At 32.3% G+C, this 20,044-nt stretch overlaps 1 protein-coding gene across 2 annotated transcripts; it reads right to left on the reverse strand.

Annotated features, from left to right (window-relative positions):
• Positions 1-2,896: 2,896 nt before the first annotated feature.
• LOC123714604 (general odorant-binding protein 70) lies at positions 2,897-19,107 on the reverse strand. 2 transcript variants are annotated; one of them, XR_006754332.1, is made up of 7 exons: positions 18,928-19,107; positions 12,677-12,770; positions 7,656-7,756; positions 6,728-6,763; positions 4,616-4,766; positions 3,880-4,045; positions 2,897-3,193 (listed from the first exon to the last, which is right to left on the reverse strand). XR_006754332.1 is itself a non-coding variant. In XM_045668946.1 (6 exons), exons 1-6 carry the CDS (start codon positions 18,994-18,996, stop codon positions 3,957-3,959), a joined length of 540 nt encoding a protein of 179 aa, XP_045524902.1. In that variant the 5' UTR covers positions 18,997-19,107; the 3' UTR covers positions 3,523-3,956. The 2 variants fall into 2 exon arrangements, 1 of the variants encoding a protein (XP_045524902.1); XM_045668946.1 differs by lacking the exon at positions 2,897-3,193 and having other exon boundaries at positions 3,523-4,045.
• Positions 19,108-20,044: the final 937 nt, after the last annotated feature.

Consider the following 20,044-nt stretch of genomic DNA (forward strand, 5'->3'; position numbering starts at 1 on the left):
CTAGTCTTCGGAGCTATTAAATAATTAATTAAATAACGTAAATGGTATTGGTAACCCGAATGATTAAACACTACTACCTATTTCATTAACAACTTTTTGGATGACCTTTACAGAAAATTCCAAAAATATGCCTCTTAATGTTGAATATTTTTCCTTTAAATTCGTCTCTGTAACTTTTATTCCCTTATCTGTATTATAAAATTAAAAAAAATCAATGGCACTACAATATTTTTAGGTCGGGGCCTCACATTTCCGTATCTGTTTCATGATCATCTGGTAATCTATTAGGCAAGAAGTAGTAGCCTTCTGTGCCTGACGCAGGCCGTTGTCTTTTTGGGTTTAAGAGCCGGTTTCCTCACGTTATTTTCCTTCACCATTCGAGCGAATGTTAAATTCGCACATAGAAAGAAAGACGGGAATCGAACCTACGATTTCAGGGATGGGAATCGCACGCTGAAGCCACTAAGACAACAGTGCTCTGTAGTAAAACCGGAAACAATTATATTTCCGAAAATTGGACATGGGCTTATGGCATGGCATAAATAGGCTAAGGGTGTCTTTTCTTCTCTGTATTGTTATATCTTAATAATCCAGGTAAAATGTAAAGGTGACCTCGACACTACCTATGTTAATTATGAATTGTATCTTAGTAGTAGAATAAGAAAGAACCTGCAATAGGCATCTCTAAATACTATTGTATTCTTCAGCGATGATTTCGTTAATAGTTTTCTTTTAGGTAATTGAAGTTTCCTTCAATTTTTGGAACGCGTTCTTTTATAACGATTAATCAATTTAAGGCAAATGGGCAGTAAGCTCATCTGTTGTTAAGTGATACCGCCGCGCATAGACACTCATATTACCAGAAAATTTTAAGAATTGGTACGCTCTCTTCTTGAAGGGCCCTACGTCGAATTACTTCAGTGGGCAGGTTTCACATGGTGATGGTGCGCGGAAAAAACTGCTTTAATAAACGTTCAGTTGTAGAACGACGGACGTCGATGTGATACAGATGGTATTATTGTGTTTAAGCCTTGAAGTCCGATTATGAAACTTAGCTGTAGGTATTACTCCGAAAAACTCCTCTGAACACTCTCCGTGGTAAATGTAAAAAATATAAGACGCAAAGCAATTCCATATGTTTACGCAACGCGAAAGGATCGAGTCGTTGACGATTCGAATCGCTCTTCGCTGATTACGGTCAAGCGGAAGGAGCTAGTACTGGAGAGCTCCATCCCAGAGGTGAGAACAGTACTCCATGTGGGGCCGAATTAAACAAAGTTAGTTTTATATGAAATGGCTGTTGTCTTTACGTACAAAATTGGCTGGAAACACCTAAACTAGAAGGATCTGAAGATTTTCCTTTTTTGTTTTATCTTTCCGAAAAATCTCCTTGTTTGGTTGGTTGTTTACCAAATTATATATAAGGACCTAACCTTACATATGAAATTGGCGTTTTGTATGGGAGGAACAAAAAGTCGAATATTTTTAAATGTAATATATTTAATTAATCAAAGTATGAGCCATTGTTTTCTATGCACTTTTGTCATCTCATAGGTAGTTCATTGATCCCTTTACCAAAAAAACAGTCTGACAGGAATCAATGAAATCTGTGAAGGCGATTTGGACTGCCCCATCAGAGTTAAATTTTTTCCCTTGCAAGAATTTGTCCAAATTTCGAAAAAAATGGTAATCTGTTGAAGCAAGCTCCGGGGAGTAGGGATGATTTCTTAGACATTCCAATTGAAGCTCTTCTAATTTGGTAGCTGTCTGTTGGTCTAGCGTTGTCGTGAAGTAGCAGTGGCGTGGAGCGATTGACCAGCCTAGGTGGTTTAGCCGCTAGCTTTTCCATCATGGTTTGCAATTGCTGACAATAGACATCAGCCGTAATAGTCTGGCCAGATTTGAGAAAACTGCAATGAACAATACCGGCACTAGTCCACCAAACTCTTACAAGTAACTTTTTTGGTGTTAATTTTCGCTTGGGGCAGGATTTGGCTGGCTGGCCAGGATTCAACCATTGCGCTGAGAGCTTCCGATTATCGTAAAGGATCCATTTTTCATCACAGGTAATGATTCGGTTTAAAATACCTTCATTATTGTGCCGGTTCCGTAATGTAACGCAGCAGTCGACGCTCGTTTGCCGGTTTGCTTCAGTAAATTCGTGAGGTACCCACCTTTCAAGCTTTTTAATCTCCCCAATTTGCTTCAAGTGAATTAAAACAGTTTTATCACTAACACCGCAGCCTGCAGCTTACTCGGACATGGTTTGCGATGGATCCGCTTCCACAATAGCCTTCAATACTTCATTATCAACTTGGGTCTCAGGCCGTCCACGGGGCTTGTTCTGCAGGTCGAAATTTCCAGAACGAAAACGTTGGAACCAAAAACGAACTCTGTTTTCTTTTGCAACATGACCGCCATACACATCATTCACCCTTCGAGTCGTTTCCGCAGCACTAGTGCCACGGCGGAACTCGTACTCGTAAATAATGCGATACTTTAAGTTTTCCATTTTGTAAAATGAGCGACCCATCAGAAATCACACGAAGCAGGACATGATGGGTTGCCTTGTCCGCATCCTCCGCCGTTTCGCCCCGTTTTGTAGAGCTGGGATAGGTCGTGTGCAATGCTTGCAAGGATGCGTGACCATGCCCTCTTTTGGACGCATGAACGCCTATATCCCCGGTGAAGCGTTTGCGTTGGATTTTACAGGATTACACAACGCGTTGAACAACGGAGCGACTACGCGGACGGGCTGCAGGACCGACTTCCTTGGCCCGCTCTGCCTCTTCTTTATGTCACATAAAGGCCTCGCAGAATTTCTGGAAGATTTTCCACGTGCCGTTACTGTCCATACTTGTAATGACTTCTCTCACAATGTCATCGAGAGTAGCGTCCTGGCCCTGTAGCACGCAAGTTTTTTTTTATTATCAAACAACTCTAAAATTACATACAATAATTGAAATTTGCTTTTTTTAAATATTTCTATACATTCCTATTATTTGTTCATTCTGTAAATTATGACCGAACAATTTTGAGAAGAGATCCAATTCGTTCAAATTAATACCATTACAGTCGAAAGTAAAGCCATAAACCCCATGAAGACACATTTCATTGATTTTTAATGATAGGACATATTTTGCTAATCAATGTGTTATCTCTAAACCAGCACAAGAGCTCTGGCGTATACGATATAGGTTCTAACCACAAACACATAAACTTGCAATATTCAAACGTATATAGGAGACGAGTTATAAATTAACTTAACCAAAGCCGCGAAGTGAGTAAGAGTTCTCTTTTACTCTTATCAGAATTGACTTCGTCGGCAGCTTAATAAAGCTGTTCTTAGCTACGTGTTGGGGCGTCCTAGGGGCATTTGTTGTTAAAAAGCCCTAGTGAAGTAGTTTTCTACATATTTCTAGTAATAGTTTATTTAAGACATTTTTAATTACATATATGAAAATAAAACCACTATGTTTCTTAAGTATATTTACAATTTTATTAAAAAATTAATACTATCAGTTCATTATACATTTACACATTAAAAAGTTAGGACAATAAAGAATTAATTACATTAAGAACTAGATAAAGATGGAAAGGAAACCGTAAACCAGTCACAAGTATGTAACGTGCCTCGTGATTGAACAACCATAGGTTAAAAACGTCATAGATAACAGATGTACCATAGATATATATCATAGATAATAGATGTGCCAAGGGAAATGGTTGTTATTATAATGACAATGGATTTAGTACTAGTCTAGAACATAACTGAATTAAAATCCCTTCCTATTTATCCTTTAAACTTATTTTAGGTTATTGAGCATCACAATTTAGTATTATTATCACTTTTCATTAACGTACTTAAAATATATTATTTATTAATTCTTATCTTTATTTTTGATTTTTTCAACATGGTAACTAATAAGATAAGTTTGTAAGCTTTCTTAGTTATTTCAAATTCCAGAAGTACCGCAGTATTCACCTATTCTGTCCGAAATACACTCGAAAATGTCAAAGGAGATGTCACAATTGAGCCCGTTATCTGAAATAAGATATATATTAAAAACAATTTTAAAAAAACTTGGAAAAACATAGATGAGGAAAAATTCACCAAAATAGTGTTTTGACCAAATTTGACATTTAAACCGAGAAATCATATTTGTCAATGTATAATGGAGATTTTAATATTAAGATAGAAATATAATGAACAATTATTTGTTTGTTTAACTTCTATATAATCTGTGGCCTCATAGAGAAGGTTTTAACGCAACGGGATAGAGCGCGGCACAAGGCCCTGTCAGTGTCTTGGTGTCCAGAATCTTAAACATAGGGAAAAAGTGACATAATATGTCATGTCTCCGTGCTAGACTAGATATACTGTTCTCTTATAATCATATGGGACACTATCCTTTTTTCACTTGCCGTTGTTTCATTCCTACGTGACGCGACATTTATAGATCGACGTGTATAGTTCTATTATCATCGCCTGCTGAAAATATGCAATTTTTCAGGCGTATTAAGGATGCAAAATATAGAAAACATGTCGGCAAATGCAAAACTCGACCAAAAACCCTTATTATATATATACCTCCGCAGTTCTTAATATACATACCCATAGGCACCGTCCTAGAGAACTTATCATGGTTACGCATCAAACACTCCCTTGAAGCCTCCAGCACGGTCATGAAGTAGCCTCGCTCATTAACGCCTTCTGAATATAAGCTTACCAGACCCTCTAGTGTTGGAAAACCGAAGCCGTCCACCTGAAAAGTTAAAAGGGAAATGCTAGGTTGTTGGTTCGTTCAATTATATTCACTATATAATATTTTAAATTGGAAAAAGTTGTTTGGTATGTTTGTAGCAAATGAACGAACTGATTTATAAAACTGTTTTCCTGAGTTAGTAAGTAGTTATTTATTTCCAAAAAATAAACGTCCAGTCTAGCTAAGCTGTTCATTCTTTAAATTGCTATTAACGTTTTCTCGTTATCACTATTAGCTTTATTAATAAATAAACATGAAAAAATATTATTGTTAATGAATTAGGAGATTCTAACGGTTCTTTTAAATGAGTTTACGTTCTCCAATATACAAATGATAAGGATTTTCTGATTATGCAATATTTATTTAGAATAACTGAAAAAAATCAGAGAGATAACCATACTCACGAAAACAAGAAAAATTAAAGATTATTTTTAATTCCGTCGCATAATGAAATGCAGAATTTGTATTTAAAAATTCAAAATATCGCGCCATCATAATTTCTAAGAATTCAAATTAAGATGAAATCTGCTAGTTGTGAATACTAACAAAGCAAACATTATTCGTACTGTATTATGTGTGTGCTTCGACCAGCTCATTTAAAAAACGCGCATTTACGGACAACATTCAATTAATAGCAATAATTGAAAGTCGGAGTTATTCACTTTTATGACTGCGTCGTAAATATTAAATTACTTTAATCGCTTCGAGGGATTTCAGCAATGAAATAGGTCAGTCGATGTACTAAAAACGTGTTAAAGTATTTTTATGTGAAAAGTCTTAATTCGAATAAGAGAACATTCTAATAGTCCAGCCTCAATTATCGGTATTTTTAAATATCAGACACTTAATTTGATTATTATGGAGAGTTTGTTTCAGAGTTCTTCTAGTACTTATAACTTTTTTAATATGAAACTGAATAAGGTCATATATATATTTACAAATATCTACAATTACTAATTTCTATAAAGAGCTTTTGGTAACTAAAAAATAGGTGTAGTTAAAAAGAAATAAAGTAGTTCAGTGATGCCAAATCCCCCTAAATGTTCCACCTAAGACCTACTTCGAATAAATATAGAATCAAAGCCCCTTAAGTTTTAATATAATCATTTTGAACTAAATTCTAATATGCAATAAAAAAAACATTGAAATAATATTAAATAGCTGTTATTTCGATCTTAGCGTATTAAAGCCTTTTGTTAATTCAATGTAGATTTTTTATTTGGTTTAGTTTGTTAATTGGTCTCGCTTAATACAAATACGCTTAATACAAATCGTATAGTGTAATTGCTTTTTTTTATTTTTCTGAATAAAGTAAGTTAGATTACTATTTAAGTAGCTATTCATTACTATAACAAATAACTTAAAAGATACCGATTGCCTTTAAATTTGTGAAAGGCGCTTTCGATTATTATTTACGACAAAGGAACGTACAAAATTCTACGTACTGAATAACTACATATTAGAGTTATATTCTCTATATCTATTTATAGCAACAAATTGGAGCAATTCGACGGACTATAAAGTAATAAAGTCAGATTTTTTGTAATTTTTCAATTTACCATGCCTTGGTTTATGGCATTCATAAAAGTTAATCGTAATATGTCAAGATTGAAGAATTGCTAGTTGATCCTGACTTTATTCATAAAATTATATGACACGTACACAAGAGGTTTTTAACGACGTCTTGTCCTTTTTACTAATTTATAAAAAATAGCTGTCAGATCACCCTTCATAGCCGAATTGAAACAAATGTTTTCGCAAGAAATTGTTGGGTGCTTGTTTGTTGAAAATATATAAAATACATGACAAATGTCAATCTTTGCTTTCTGTTTTCTAAAAAGCAGCAAATTAACTTACAATACAAAGAGAAACCGAGCTAATTCTCATTATAGATGAAACGGTTAGATTAACCATTATATCACTGATGTTGGCGTAAAAAATAAAATAAATTCAATACATACAGCTTTCACTTTCCGGTACACGCACTGAAGCAGACACTGGAATTAGAAAAATACCTTTTTACATATAAATTAATTATGCTAAAGATTTGTGCCATTCGTACATTTTTATTTTATTTCGTTGTCTGGATTGGACCATTGGGTTGTAAATGTAAAAAAATTGAATACTTTTAATGGCCTACAGTCATTGGTATCATTACTGTATTTGCTAGTTGCTTATATAATATCACCATAGGAGGGAAAAAGTAGAATACTCGTAAGCATGTTTGTTTGCAATCAAATCAATCATTTATTATGATTAATGTTTATTGTTCCAAAATAATGGATTATTGGCATAATGTATTTTAATTTCATGTGTTTAATGTTAATTACAGTCATAAAGTCAAATCTCTTTATATAAAATTCTCGTGTCACAATGTTCGTTCCCATACTCCTCTGAAACGGCTTGACCGATTGTTATGAACTTTTTTATGCATATTCAGTAAGTCTCAGAATCGGCTACTATCTACTATTTCAACCCCCTGATAAGGGGTGTCCACCCCAAATTTTTATTTTTATTTTTTTCGACAAAAAATGTTGTTTTTATTTTTTTATCACACAACGTACAAAAATACATGCAACACTTTAACAGTCCCCCTCTACGATCAACCCCTAATTTATTATATTACATAGTTATTTTTATTGAACTTAACAATGTTTCCTATAAATAATATACATGGCAAAACGACGTTTGCCGGGTCAGCTAGTATTCTATAAGAGTTAGACCGAAATCCTTGTTTCATACAAAAAATATGTCAAAACTAGTCTTTACAGCTTAAAAGCAGTTTCTGAAAGGTTTTCGCATGTGTTTATACTATTATTGCTTTAATTTTTTTTAAATTTATTAATAATCTTTTTTTAATAATCGTAACTAAATGTACAGAATACACACCCCAGCTATTCTCTTCTCATCGTGTGTGAACGGTACTTCTCTCTTGTTTCTTCTTCTCTCTGCTGGCATTGTGTGCTCCTCTTTGATGACATCAAGCGCTTCTGTAATCATCGTTTAATATAGTTAAGTTAAATTTTATTTTATTAAGTACACACTTTGTGGAGTTTTTGTCGCGATTTTGCGAACACTAATTGTACGACATAATTAAATAATACTATTGAATGATTTATAGAGATATGGAAAAGGCCCTTTGCCCTACATTTTTATTATGATACCTACATATATAATCTTAAAATTAGATATAAACGTGCGCGATTTAGATTTATATTAATTTCGAAAATAAATACCGATTATCGTAATAATCAAACAGGCAATTTCATTTTAACGGCAACAGTATAATTATTCTATCGCATTATATCTTAGATTATTATTATTACGAAATATTTATTTAGCTTCTTAAAATAGTAGCTAAATCAACTGTTAAATACCAAACAAAAATAAGTATTTTCTCGAACGATTCCACAACGTACGATTGAGAAAGAATTTCTTTACACTATTGCCTATTGACCTATATTGCTATTGCACAAAACACGCCTTATACGTAGCTGAAATTAAGTACTTGTTACAAGTGTATTGGCGAAACTCTAACATATAAAATTAATGGTCGATTTTCATACTAAAACAAAACATTTAATATGTATTTAAATGAAATATTTTATTAATTACTTTCTTGCACCTCAAAGTCTTAGTTTGTATTTTATTATTACATTTTGAATCAAATACTGATTATTTTCTCTCCCTATCATTCCGAAACAATTATTGTTTTGTCAGAATTTTCATTGGGGTTAAACGCTGTGTAAAAGCCGGTAAAAAAGTCCAGCAAAAAAGGTAAAGCTCACCTCCGTAGTGAGCCGTATTAAAATATAATTATCCTGTTTCATAACTGTATATAGCGATCTTTAAACCCGTTATGAAGGTGATAATTTGGGACATTAAAATAATGAGAGGGTATTATATAAGATAATTGCTGTGCCATGACTCTGAATTCGTTTTACAGAATTTTTGATGCTTGTAAAGTGCCGTAATCATTACTTCTGATTCACTGATTATTTCTTCATAGGTATTTGTAAGAGCTTTGAAGCGTTTGTTAAGGCGTGCCTTCTAATACCATTACTACAGAAAAATAATATTAATCCTGTAGCGTAACCCTCCATATTTTTAAAGACATGTGGTAGGCTTGTTTTGCCTGACACATATTGGGCTGCCTTCGTCGGAGTTTAGTCTGACTTCTTAACTTTGTATTTTGACAAACGGGACTAATTGTTCGCGCTCAAATACATGTCTTCCCTCCAACCTTGATTGTGCTCCCGTTGGAGTAGAGACTCTTGGGCCGTGAGGATTAAGTGGACAGGTGTTAGTTAAATATTTAAGTTGGCGCCTGCAAGATAATACCGGTGTTCCCAGAGCTGGTGCGTTTCCCGCTCAACGAATAAGTATCGCAATACAGCGAGGAAATGCTGCCGAAAGGTACAACATGGGGACCAAACTTTTAAAATAATTTTTAATTATTACAATGTAGGTTAGGAAATTTGTAAATGCTTTATGTTTGATTTTTATGATTACCAATAAACTGATTTATTATAAAAAAATATAACATAAAATATACTAAATACTTGTTGTAGAGACAAGAAAAAACATATGAACATATTATTTTGTAATTTCTAAAAGGGATATTTCTTATGTATGTTTGGTAAATGTAACGCACTAATATAGTTTTCACAAGTGCTTATAATATGTACTACGTCCTTCATTAAGTTCAGTAATAATCAAAATATCCAATTCACTTAACTACCGACTTATATAAATTCTTTATTACGTCGCGTAAAAGCTAAATCAAGTTTTGCAAGTGAATCACATATGTAATGCACATTTTTAATGCTTGAGTTGAATATTATTTTTAAACGTAGGAATAAAATGTGTAAAGTTTAGTAAGTATGGGTTAATCAACCTTACTAGGCACAACTTAGGGTTGCTTTAAAAAATATTGTTTCGTTGAAAAAATCAGTTTCAATTTGTTATACAAATACAAAAAAATTGTTATATTCCAGGTCACTACGACTTAGAAGTCTAATCTCTATATCACTTAACAAATATGTGAAAAATACTTAACATGAACAGTTTTAAAAACAAATGCCATAACGTATTTTTTTACCTCATTTGAAGCCCTGATCGAACCACAACAATGAGTAAACATATTGATGATATTATCATGATGACCTTATTGTATTCAAGGCGGATATAATTATTAGGTTCTATTTTAGTGTTTTCGGTTATTGAATAACCTTTTCGTGTTGTGTAAGTATGGTCACGATATATGCAATCACCAATCGTGATTATTTTTTTAACGATGACTTGAACAAATTCACCTCGAAAATCCTCGTTAATTTCCAGCAAACAAATGTAACAGCATGTTCAATTATGACAGCGCTTTAGACGGATATTATCGATAATAATCACCGAGATAACTAAGGATTACTTCCATATGTTAAAAACGTATTGAATTTGACATATGGGATTTACTAAAGGATAAGGATAAGGGTAAAAAAGTGCTGGTAACCTAGGAAAAAGGTTCAACTGGTTGGTAAAAATGCCTTCCTCGACTCGAATAATATTTATGTAAATATCACTGAGCAAGACAAGGCAATTAAGTATATTGTGCTTCATCTACTTTAAATTCTAAATGTCTTCTAATTAATAAATATTCCATTAGTGCACCGGTATCGCTTAGAAGCCTTGAAGTATTGTATTTTATTGCTTAAGTAAATTGTCGCATACAGCTGTTTGATACTTTTGGTCGCCCTGAGAAGAGAATATGAATGTTATTTTTTGGTTTTAAACTGCTAATCGTAGGCGTAATTTTTTTACAACCACCATTATCGTCTATTAAGCACTCTCCTTTATATCTTATAAACGTGTATTGAGAATTGTTTTAATTAAAATGATTTATACACTATAGATTCTAAAAAAACACGAGAAATTAATTTAGTTTGATACTTATATGTCTCGTTTATTTTAATTTTTTATCAGTTGCTTCCATATATTTGAGAGTATGTATAATGTTACTAGCAATGCCAAAGGTTGAATCGCTCTGGTGAATTGTTCAATGAGTCAGCTCTTGACTATCAACATACAGTTAAGAATGTTACCATTATCTGTTACATATTTATTTAAGGATCATTTCCTTATGGAATCAACGTAATCATTTGACAAATTTATTAAACGTCTTTTGTTTTAATTTAAGCCATTTACAAAGTTATTAATTAAATTAGGTAGAGTTATATGTATCTGAATATTGTATTGAAACAATATTCCTTATTATATAATACACATATCCACATGTATAACGTTAAATACAGATCGATCTTGAGAATGGTCAACCTTTCCAATAAAGCACAAGGTTATTTTGCAGACCTGCTAGCAAGTATATATTTAGTGTTAAATTTATATAACTATTATTATTCATATAACTATATTATTTATTTACTATTATTCTGCCTAGTTAAAGAATCTCAATAGAATTTTATTTAATGTAATTTTGTCACAAAGGTAAAAAGTTAAGCTAAGATAATACAGCCCACAAGTCAGTCATTCACATTAGTCAAAATGCGGTTAAAAAAAATAGAGGCGCGGTGTTGGTGTTAAACAACACGGCGGCGTGTTCAGTTTGATTGTGATTGGTGGACCTCATTTCTAGTCCAACTTGCGTTGACATTTGACATGACATGTAAAAATGTTACATCCATTAGACCAATCTCACTAACTTGAGCAGAGCATTTCCAATATCATTTCCAAGTAATACAGCTAAACATTGAATGAAAGTCGATCACTGCCTACTAATTAAATTAAATTTTATTTAGTTTTTATGTAATGGAACCCGTTAAAAACAGCGCAACAATTTCTGATACAGCTTTTCTAAAGTCATTTAGGAACTATCTTATTATATATATTTAGCGCAAACAATATTTCATAGAATATTATAACACATCCATTAAATTCAAGTATTACCGAATATTACGTGCAGCATTATACTTTCACTGTCATTGTGACCTTCACTACACGCAACCTTGGATTAAGATAGTCAAGAGTCGCTATAACGGCCTGTTTTCTCATAAACATACGATACTATCTAGCCTTCTAAAGTCAAGGATTTGAGGGAAGACGTAAATAACTTGCTGAATGAAGTTTTCTGCCCAGTTCGATAACTTCCTGTAGTGGTCCCAATGTTTTTGTATACAATGTAGATATATTTCTTTGATCTACAATAGAAAAACGTATTGCTCCAAAGGAAATCGCTATTGATATGAACGGTAAAGAGTACTGGCATTGAATAAACACTGAATTAAAAAAAAATGTCAATTACTTTTTAATAAACAAAACTGAATCGAGACAGCGAAGTGAAATGTCATTGTCAAGTATTCGGTTGTCTTTATCAATCATGGTGGATTCACCTTTAAAAAAAACCTAATTTAACTGAGATGTTGCAAAATGACAAACAAAAAGACTCACTCAGTTGACGCCGTCCGTTTCCTATTGTATTCCTATTAGTTTCGGTTATATTGTTTCATCTATTGCTTTCTCTATGGTACGGCACTATATTGCGCAAATATTTTATGTTAAACCTTGTTGCCGATTTAACTTTTAACCTTCTACAAAATAACCACGTTTATGAAAAATAAATATATTTTAATTCAAATTCGTCAATTAGTACGAATTGTGTATAATTGATTGCAAATTATTGTAATTTTAAGCCCTAAAAAACATTATATTCATGCAAAACTAAGACTATGCACTAGTCGCTTTGTCTTTCATGTGTATCGTTAAAAATTTGATTGTGACAATGAAAGAAAATGTACCAAAATTTAGATTTCAACAAATCCCGAAGATTTTCTGCAAATTATATATTTTTGGGTTTTCCAGCATTTCATTTTCTTTAGAAAGGCTTGGAAATACATACACATTACCTCTTAATATAGACAGCTTTATCTCATCTTGGCAGAGAGAGATCACTCGTTCTATTTTTTGCGGTGCTGTGGGAGGAATCCTGCATCTCGATTCCTGGAAAAAAAATCATATTTAAGTGAAGATTAAGATTAAACTCAGAAACCAACAAAACATTATTATTTTTTAACATTAATATTAATTACTTAACTAATAGTCATGAGAAATCATGCGCCTAACAATGTACAATACACGCTAATCCTAAGTTGCCATAAACATTGGTGTTATTGACCCAGATATTGTTTTTTGTTTCGTATTTGTAACCTAAAGGTTAATCTTCTAAAATGTATTCTTTACGTAAAAGTTATATGAAAAATGCGCTTTAAAATACTATTTAATATTTATTGTTTACTCATTCAGACATATGTTGTTGAAATATTAAAACACTTTCAATTACCACAATTTAAATTTTGAAACACACAAATAGTTTCGAACAGTTTCGCGGCAGCATGTAGAAGCTTCAAGACTACTAAGAATGTAATGTTGTCCAGATTCTAAAGTTAAATAAACATAATCATCATAATATTAAAAGACCTTTTCCCTGTTAAAAAAACTGTTAAACGCGACAAATGAAGCACAAACTTTATATTCGATCAAGTAAATGTGATTGGTACTCTATTCTACAATTATACAATCAAGAGAAAGCACTGTTATTACGTATAACATTATATGTCTTGTATAAATGTAAAAAATGTGTTTATTTCCGAGGTATTTCAATAATATTTTTTTTATATTTGTGAGATAAACATTTGATCATTGATTCTCTTATTTTGTTTCGTATGTTTTGTTAGGTGTGAAATTTTATTGTTACAATATATTCCCAGTCATACAGGTAAAACAATATTAAGGACAATATCAGTTTAGTAGTTAAGTAGTAACTTCAAAAAAAAATTAGATACGGACGAGTATGTTTCGTGTATTTTTGGATATGTTGGAAAATGTCAGATGAGGTTATAATTATTGCACCAAAATCTTGCCAACTTATAACGCAAACGTTATGTAATAAATATTTTATTTTATAATAGTGTCGTTCGGTTCTTACACACATGAGTATTGATTGATCCTCTTTCAATCAATAGCCGAAAATAATAAATAACGTCAAAATAACTATACAATCGTATTGCTTTAAATTTGTATTATTATAACATCTCATTCGTCCTCAAGACAACCACAACCTCTTAATTACTATTGTAATATTTAATAATATAACGATTTAATGACTAAATGATCACATAGGCGGAAGACGCAAATATTTCTTCATCAAAGGATGTTAGTATTTGCAATAGGTCTTTTGAAAGCCCTCAAAAGCAAAGCAATATAGGTTTCAAAATGGTTACATAAGCCAGATTCCATAAGCATTGCGGCAAGTAGCCTTTAGTCTGGTTTGGCTCAGTAAATAAGTCACCTTGATTGCGTAATTCATCCGTGCAGTGTATCGTTGCGAATGTGATTTTTTGTGTTTCGTCTAAGGCTATTTACAAGGTTTTATTAATAATAGTCCCATTATTAATATAAACTAGACATCAACACGCATAATCAACTATATCATCTAATAATTAATGTAAAATTATTATAGTTATTTTTAAAATGACTTAATGAAACAGTGTAGAGTGCACTTTCTCCTTATATTTTTTCTTATAACCGTAATATATCGCTTTTGGAGATTTTCTTTTCGTCGCCCTAATTCGTTTTTGTTACCTTATAAATATTACACATTCATGGATTAAAGTGTTCAATAATAATGATATAATCTTGAAAAGAGAAAATAAGAGGAAATCATGTCATTTACATAATGGCACACTTGCAAGTTTACATTGTATTCAAGTCTCAAGTCCGATATATTGGAAGTTTGAACTCCAATTGTGGACTACCACAAGATTGGTAATGTCCAGGATGATTTGCATCAAACATAGAACATTGATCACTGATGAGTCAGTGAAACAGATCCAGAAACCGCAGTCTTGAAGCATAATAATAATAGTCAATGGAAGGATGGATATTATTACCGAACTAAGGAATAATAAATATCAAATGAAATGAAGAATCTAATCATGCTTCAAAGGTAATGAAATCAAATACATGTAGGCTTGAGTCAGACAAAGTGGGCGCAACTCATAACCTTGCTATATGTCATACAGACTAAATAAGGCATTGTGTGGGCCGTTTGCTTTACTATTTCGGACATTTTTAAGCTCCGTTATCCGCCTTTAACCGCAAATTTTATATAATCTTACGGTGACTTCGTTGGTTACTTCATTAAAGTCTATATTGTATGAATTATTTATTTTTAACAAAATATTTAGCTACCATTACAGATTACTCCAATGCGACAACTACATTTATATCTACTACAACTATATACACATAGAAACAAAACAACACAACAATCAATAGTACAAAAAGACTATTTTTTACAGTTTAGGAACTCATAAGACGCAGACTTTTTGTCAGGTCAGTTTCCGGTGAGGGTCTGATTGGTAACGGCGGTTGATGTCGCCTCTTAACGTAATCATTAGGCATCCTGCCGCTTAATTACTGGAGCACTGCCGGATTGTTTTGCTGTCGACGTAACAACTTTATAAGGTGCATGGTAAGCGCAATTTCTCGGCTCACTCTGAGAATATAACTCATTCGAACGCAGCACTACCTTGGATTGTTTACTCACTAAATCGGCTTTGTATTGTAATGTGTTGATATTTGAAAGATATTTTACGAGTGATCAGTGATTTTTTTATATCTGTTATTTAGATAATTTCAGTAGGTACGTGTAAATGACGGACGCTATCGGCATAAGTGTGTCTATATGCGAAAAAGGCCATACCAAATAATTATTTGGTATATATTTCATTTTAAAGCAAGAATCGTCCAGTACAATTACTGTTAAATTTATTCTAAGCTAAAGAACTTTTCCTGTTCCTTATACCGGTTAATAAGGAACTGGGAAAGTTAACTAATTAATCGATATAATAATAAAATAACAACAAATCTAAATATTACAAATCGAATACCAAAGTTTACATCATTACAATTTGCATCTTCCACAATGAAATGGTCTGATTCAACAGTTAATTGATTTACCTGGTTGTGTGGTTTGCCACTAATGAAGCTTGAAACAACCATCGCATTGAGTAAATATTTGCGTAATACAGGAAACATTCGCTAATTCCTTTGGTGGATAGGCTTGATGCAATAGCAGAGGTTAAACGCTTATAAATGGCGGGGGGAAATATATTTTAGAATGTAATATTATTAATGTGCACGGTATATGTGTTAGAGAAGCTAAAACAAAAAAATAAGGAACTTTAATTAATTATCAAAATAACCTTACTTCGCATTTTCTGGAAGCACAAAATTAAGTTAACAATAATCCTAACACATACACGGCAATCGTCGTCTCTATTATCAAATACTTTCATCATTTAGCTTAAAAGTTGCAGAGTTACGTCAGCATCTCTCATGAAACACGCACTAAAGGGTAACTAATGTGGCTCCAGCGTACGACTCTTTTCCTCTCTATCTTCGATCCCCGACTGTGCAGGAACCACATTTAATGCTCGCATCGTGAGGCAAACGGCATTAGACTTAAAATGTCGTTGGCATGTCACTTACTTATTACAAAAAACAATTTATGATTACGAAACAAGTAAACGAATCTGAGGCTAGGTAAGTGCCTAGCGCTAGAAGCGCCACTGTCTTTTTTATATCCAGCCCTATCACAGAAACACCATCCATCTTTCTAACACCATCAAACAAAGAACGTCATCTTGTCATTCTTACCCCCGGAATAGTTTGGAAAACCTGTGCTACAACCCCAAATGGGGTTTGGTCTCATATTAAATCTGCTTTTCATATTTTATAGACAAGTCGGTGATCAGTCTACTTCATATGTATCTTCTTTTTTGTGGTGAAACATTATAGAGTGATTACCATTACCGTACGACCAAGTGTTGACATATAAATCTTGGTTTGTTGAGAGAGGCTTTAACACATAAATAACCTTTTGTATAAAAATAAATCAGTGGCTCTAAAAGGTTTTTTAGCTCTCACATTTTTGTATCTGTTTCAATATCAGATCTGATCAGCCTTTTTCGGTATAAGGTTTCCTCAAGATGTTTTCCTTCACCGTTCAAGCAAATATTAAATGCGCACACTGAGAGAATGTCCATTAAAAATGTGATAAATAAGATAATATAAAACGTTATAAACATTGCACACGAACCGATTTCTATTCAATCAGATCAAAAGCGAGCTCCGACCGACCCGTGAACACTTTCTCCCATTCGCATTGATGCGCTGTTGCATTTCTACGCACCACTTGTTGAGGGCATTAAATGACACATTTATATAGTTGTAAACTATAGTAATCAAATGGCATTGTAGCCCTTTAAACGTAATGGCATTTTTCATTCTTCATTTGGATTCTTCTCTTAGATACCTATGACTTGTTCATGTCAAAAACGTCTTGGATTTGACATACTAAGTGCTAAGTCTTGAGCCTCAACTCTTTTTTTATAGAATCGGGGACAAACAGGACGGAGGCTCACCTGATGTTAAATGCTTATCATTTAACCATGGGCTCGCGAGAGAGTCGCCTTTAAAGATTTGATACGCTCTTTTCTTGAAGGACCCTAAGTTAAATTCAAATCTAAACCCTATGATTTAATTGTTATGTTTGTCGTCATCGAATCGACTGCAAACTTAATACGTTTTTAATTTACAAATCATGTATATCTCTTCAAATGGAGGTTATCAGTTAGATTATATATTATGGAATTTACTATTAAGATAGTTATGGAAGAGCTGGGAACCCTAACACAGGTATTTTTTACTTAAAAGGGATCCCGAGTCTTACACATTATAATGAATTGTTGTCAAATGAATAAACATGTTTTTATTTTATTTTATGTGATATTGCCTGAATTAGATAATATTTGAGTGTCATTATTTAGGCTTCTAAGCACGTGTGCGAAAGTGCATATTTGTCCACAAATGCCTCTGAAACTCAGTGTTATATCGAGATGATATTGATACAAATTGTACATTCCAACCTAGGATAATTAAAGATCTGGTTTTTGAGATATGGATATGGAATGGAATATGGATTTACATGATTTTAATTTTTTTCAATTATTTTATCAAGGTTCAAATAGAAAGTTTTAATAAATACTAAATTCATTTATGTATAAATTAGAAAAGATTAACAGCAAAGTAAAAATATAATTAAGAAAAACACTTTTTGAACGGATTAAAGCTATGTATTATTATTAAAAACTTATAATTATTTACACAATTCTACATTTTTCCGACGTTCCGCGTGCTTTTCAGCGTGCGTGGTCACAATTTAGAATTTAGAATTATGTAAATAATTATAAGTTTTTAATAATAATACATAGCTTTAATTCGTTCAAAAAGTGTTTTTCTTAAAGTGTAAAAGCTCTTTTACCAAAAGACAATACTAAGAATATAATTATTTAATTCAATAGTTGTTCAATTAAAATTACGCAATCTTGCAAGTCCTGGGTTTCGTCATACAACAATATTCAAAGGTGTTTTAAGACCCGAAAAGAAATCTTAAAATCGTTCTAAATCTGTCAAATATAATGAGGTATTAATTGATAAAATAATCAATAAACAAATTAATTGTGAAACTTAACGATTCGAATGTTTATGATACACAGGCATTAATATTGTAAGTCGAGTCACACGCTTTCAAGGTTGCAATAGAAACTGGAGTATTCTTGTATAATATATGCAAGAAACAATATGTCTGCATAACTTATGCGACCTAGAACAAGAAGCAATTCTGAATTGGGATTTTGAATTTCACACTATCTGCAGTTTATTAATAAAAAAATTCAAAACAATTAATGTGAAATAATTTTTTGACAATAATATTAGACTTCGTGTTATTAACATGTAAAATTAAATCATGCAGATTCGAGGAATATTTTTTTCACGTACCTAGTATAAACAACTTGTTATTGTAATATTTTCTTAGAAAGGAATACAACAATAATTTATATTATCATGTCTCGTTTATTGTTTTAAAATAACACGAAAATAAATTATTATTACGTTCAATTTTTATTTATATTAATTCTATTTTTAAAGATAGCACAAAATGATCTAAATACTTTAATAGTTTTAAGCGATTAACCTTATTGATAAATAATATATTACATTAGTCCATATAGTTTTCTTAATATTTACTCACAGATTCAGCAGATATAGCACCTTCAATCAATGTAATAAAACATAAACACAAAAGACCACTGCGAATCATTTTCACACACTTTATTTTATCTGTATCACAAAAATTCGATTTTTAAATCACAACAACGAGGAGGCTCGACAGATAACAGTTCTCGAATGCGATATTCGAAAGGCCCGCGTAGGATTGCCGCCTATATCATGCGTTCCGCAATACACTATGACGGAAAACGATTTATAGAAATATATTATATGTTATATTCGTTTCTTTTAATAATATAAACAATAACAATTGTATTTATTCGTGTTAATTCTAGGAATGGCATTTGAGATTTAATTCGCCGCAATATACTTTTGTATATTGGTTTACGTTTAAGGCTTGGTCCATGTTATAGAAAACACGCTTTTCGTTTACTTTGTGGTTTATTTTTTCTATAAAACAGAAGACTGACAAGGGTGAAAATGTATTTTTCAGGGTGAGAATCAGCCCCCGTATGAATTTTCCTAAGAATATTAATCTGATAGTATCTCATCCTTGTAGATGTAACCACTATATATGCTCATGATATTGATTATATATTTTTTTATAGAATATCTACGTCCAGTTAGCGCCTAGTAGTGATTAAAAGCAAAACTGCACTTGACACACATTGTTTGAAGGGAGTTTTAATACTTCTAAAATTAGTATCTAGCTGCAAGTAATTTTTATAATTTTAAGCTAAAGAAAACCAATTCAGAAAGTACATGCCAATGTTCACTACTGAAAGTGTAAAAAAGGACATAAATACGCACTCAGAGTCGTACTTTTAACGTAAACAGATATTTAAGTAATTTTATTTACTTATTAGTAAATTCCAATAAGCCGATTGTGTGTTGTTCATTTATTTCCCTCATTAAAGCGTTTTTTTATGTTACGAAAGAAAATGCATTTTTCGTTGAAAATGTTTTCATTATGTTGTAACTTATTTTACCAAAAGAGTACATAGCGTGTTATGAAGCCAGGATATTGTGTAAAATATTTTTTTAGATATTATCGTATAAGCACTAACCGGAGCAGGCATGTGAAATCTTATTTCCTTTTGCGAAACAAGGCATAAAACACTTGCAACGATTTCATCTCG

The sequence above is a fragment of the Pieris brassicae genome, chromosome 9 (assembly GCF_905147105.1).
Source record: "Pieris brassicae chromosome 9, ilPieBrab1.1, whole genome shotgun sequence".
Lineage (NCBI taxonomy): Eukaryota > Metazoa > Arthropoda > Insecta > Lepidoptera > Pieridae > Pieris > Pieris brassicae.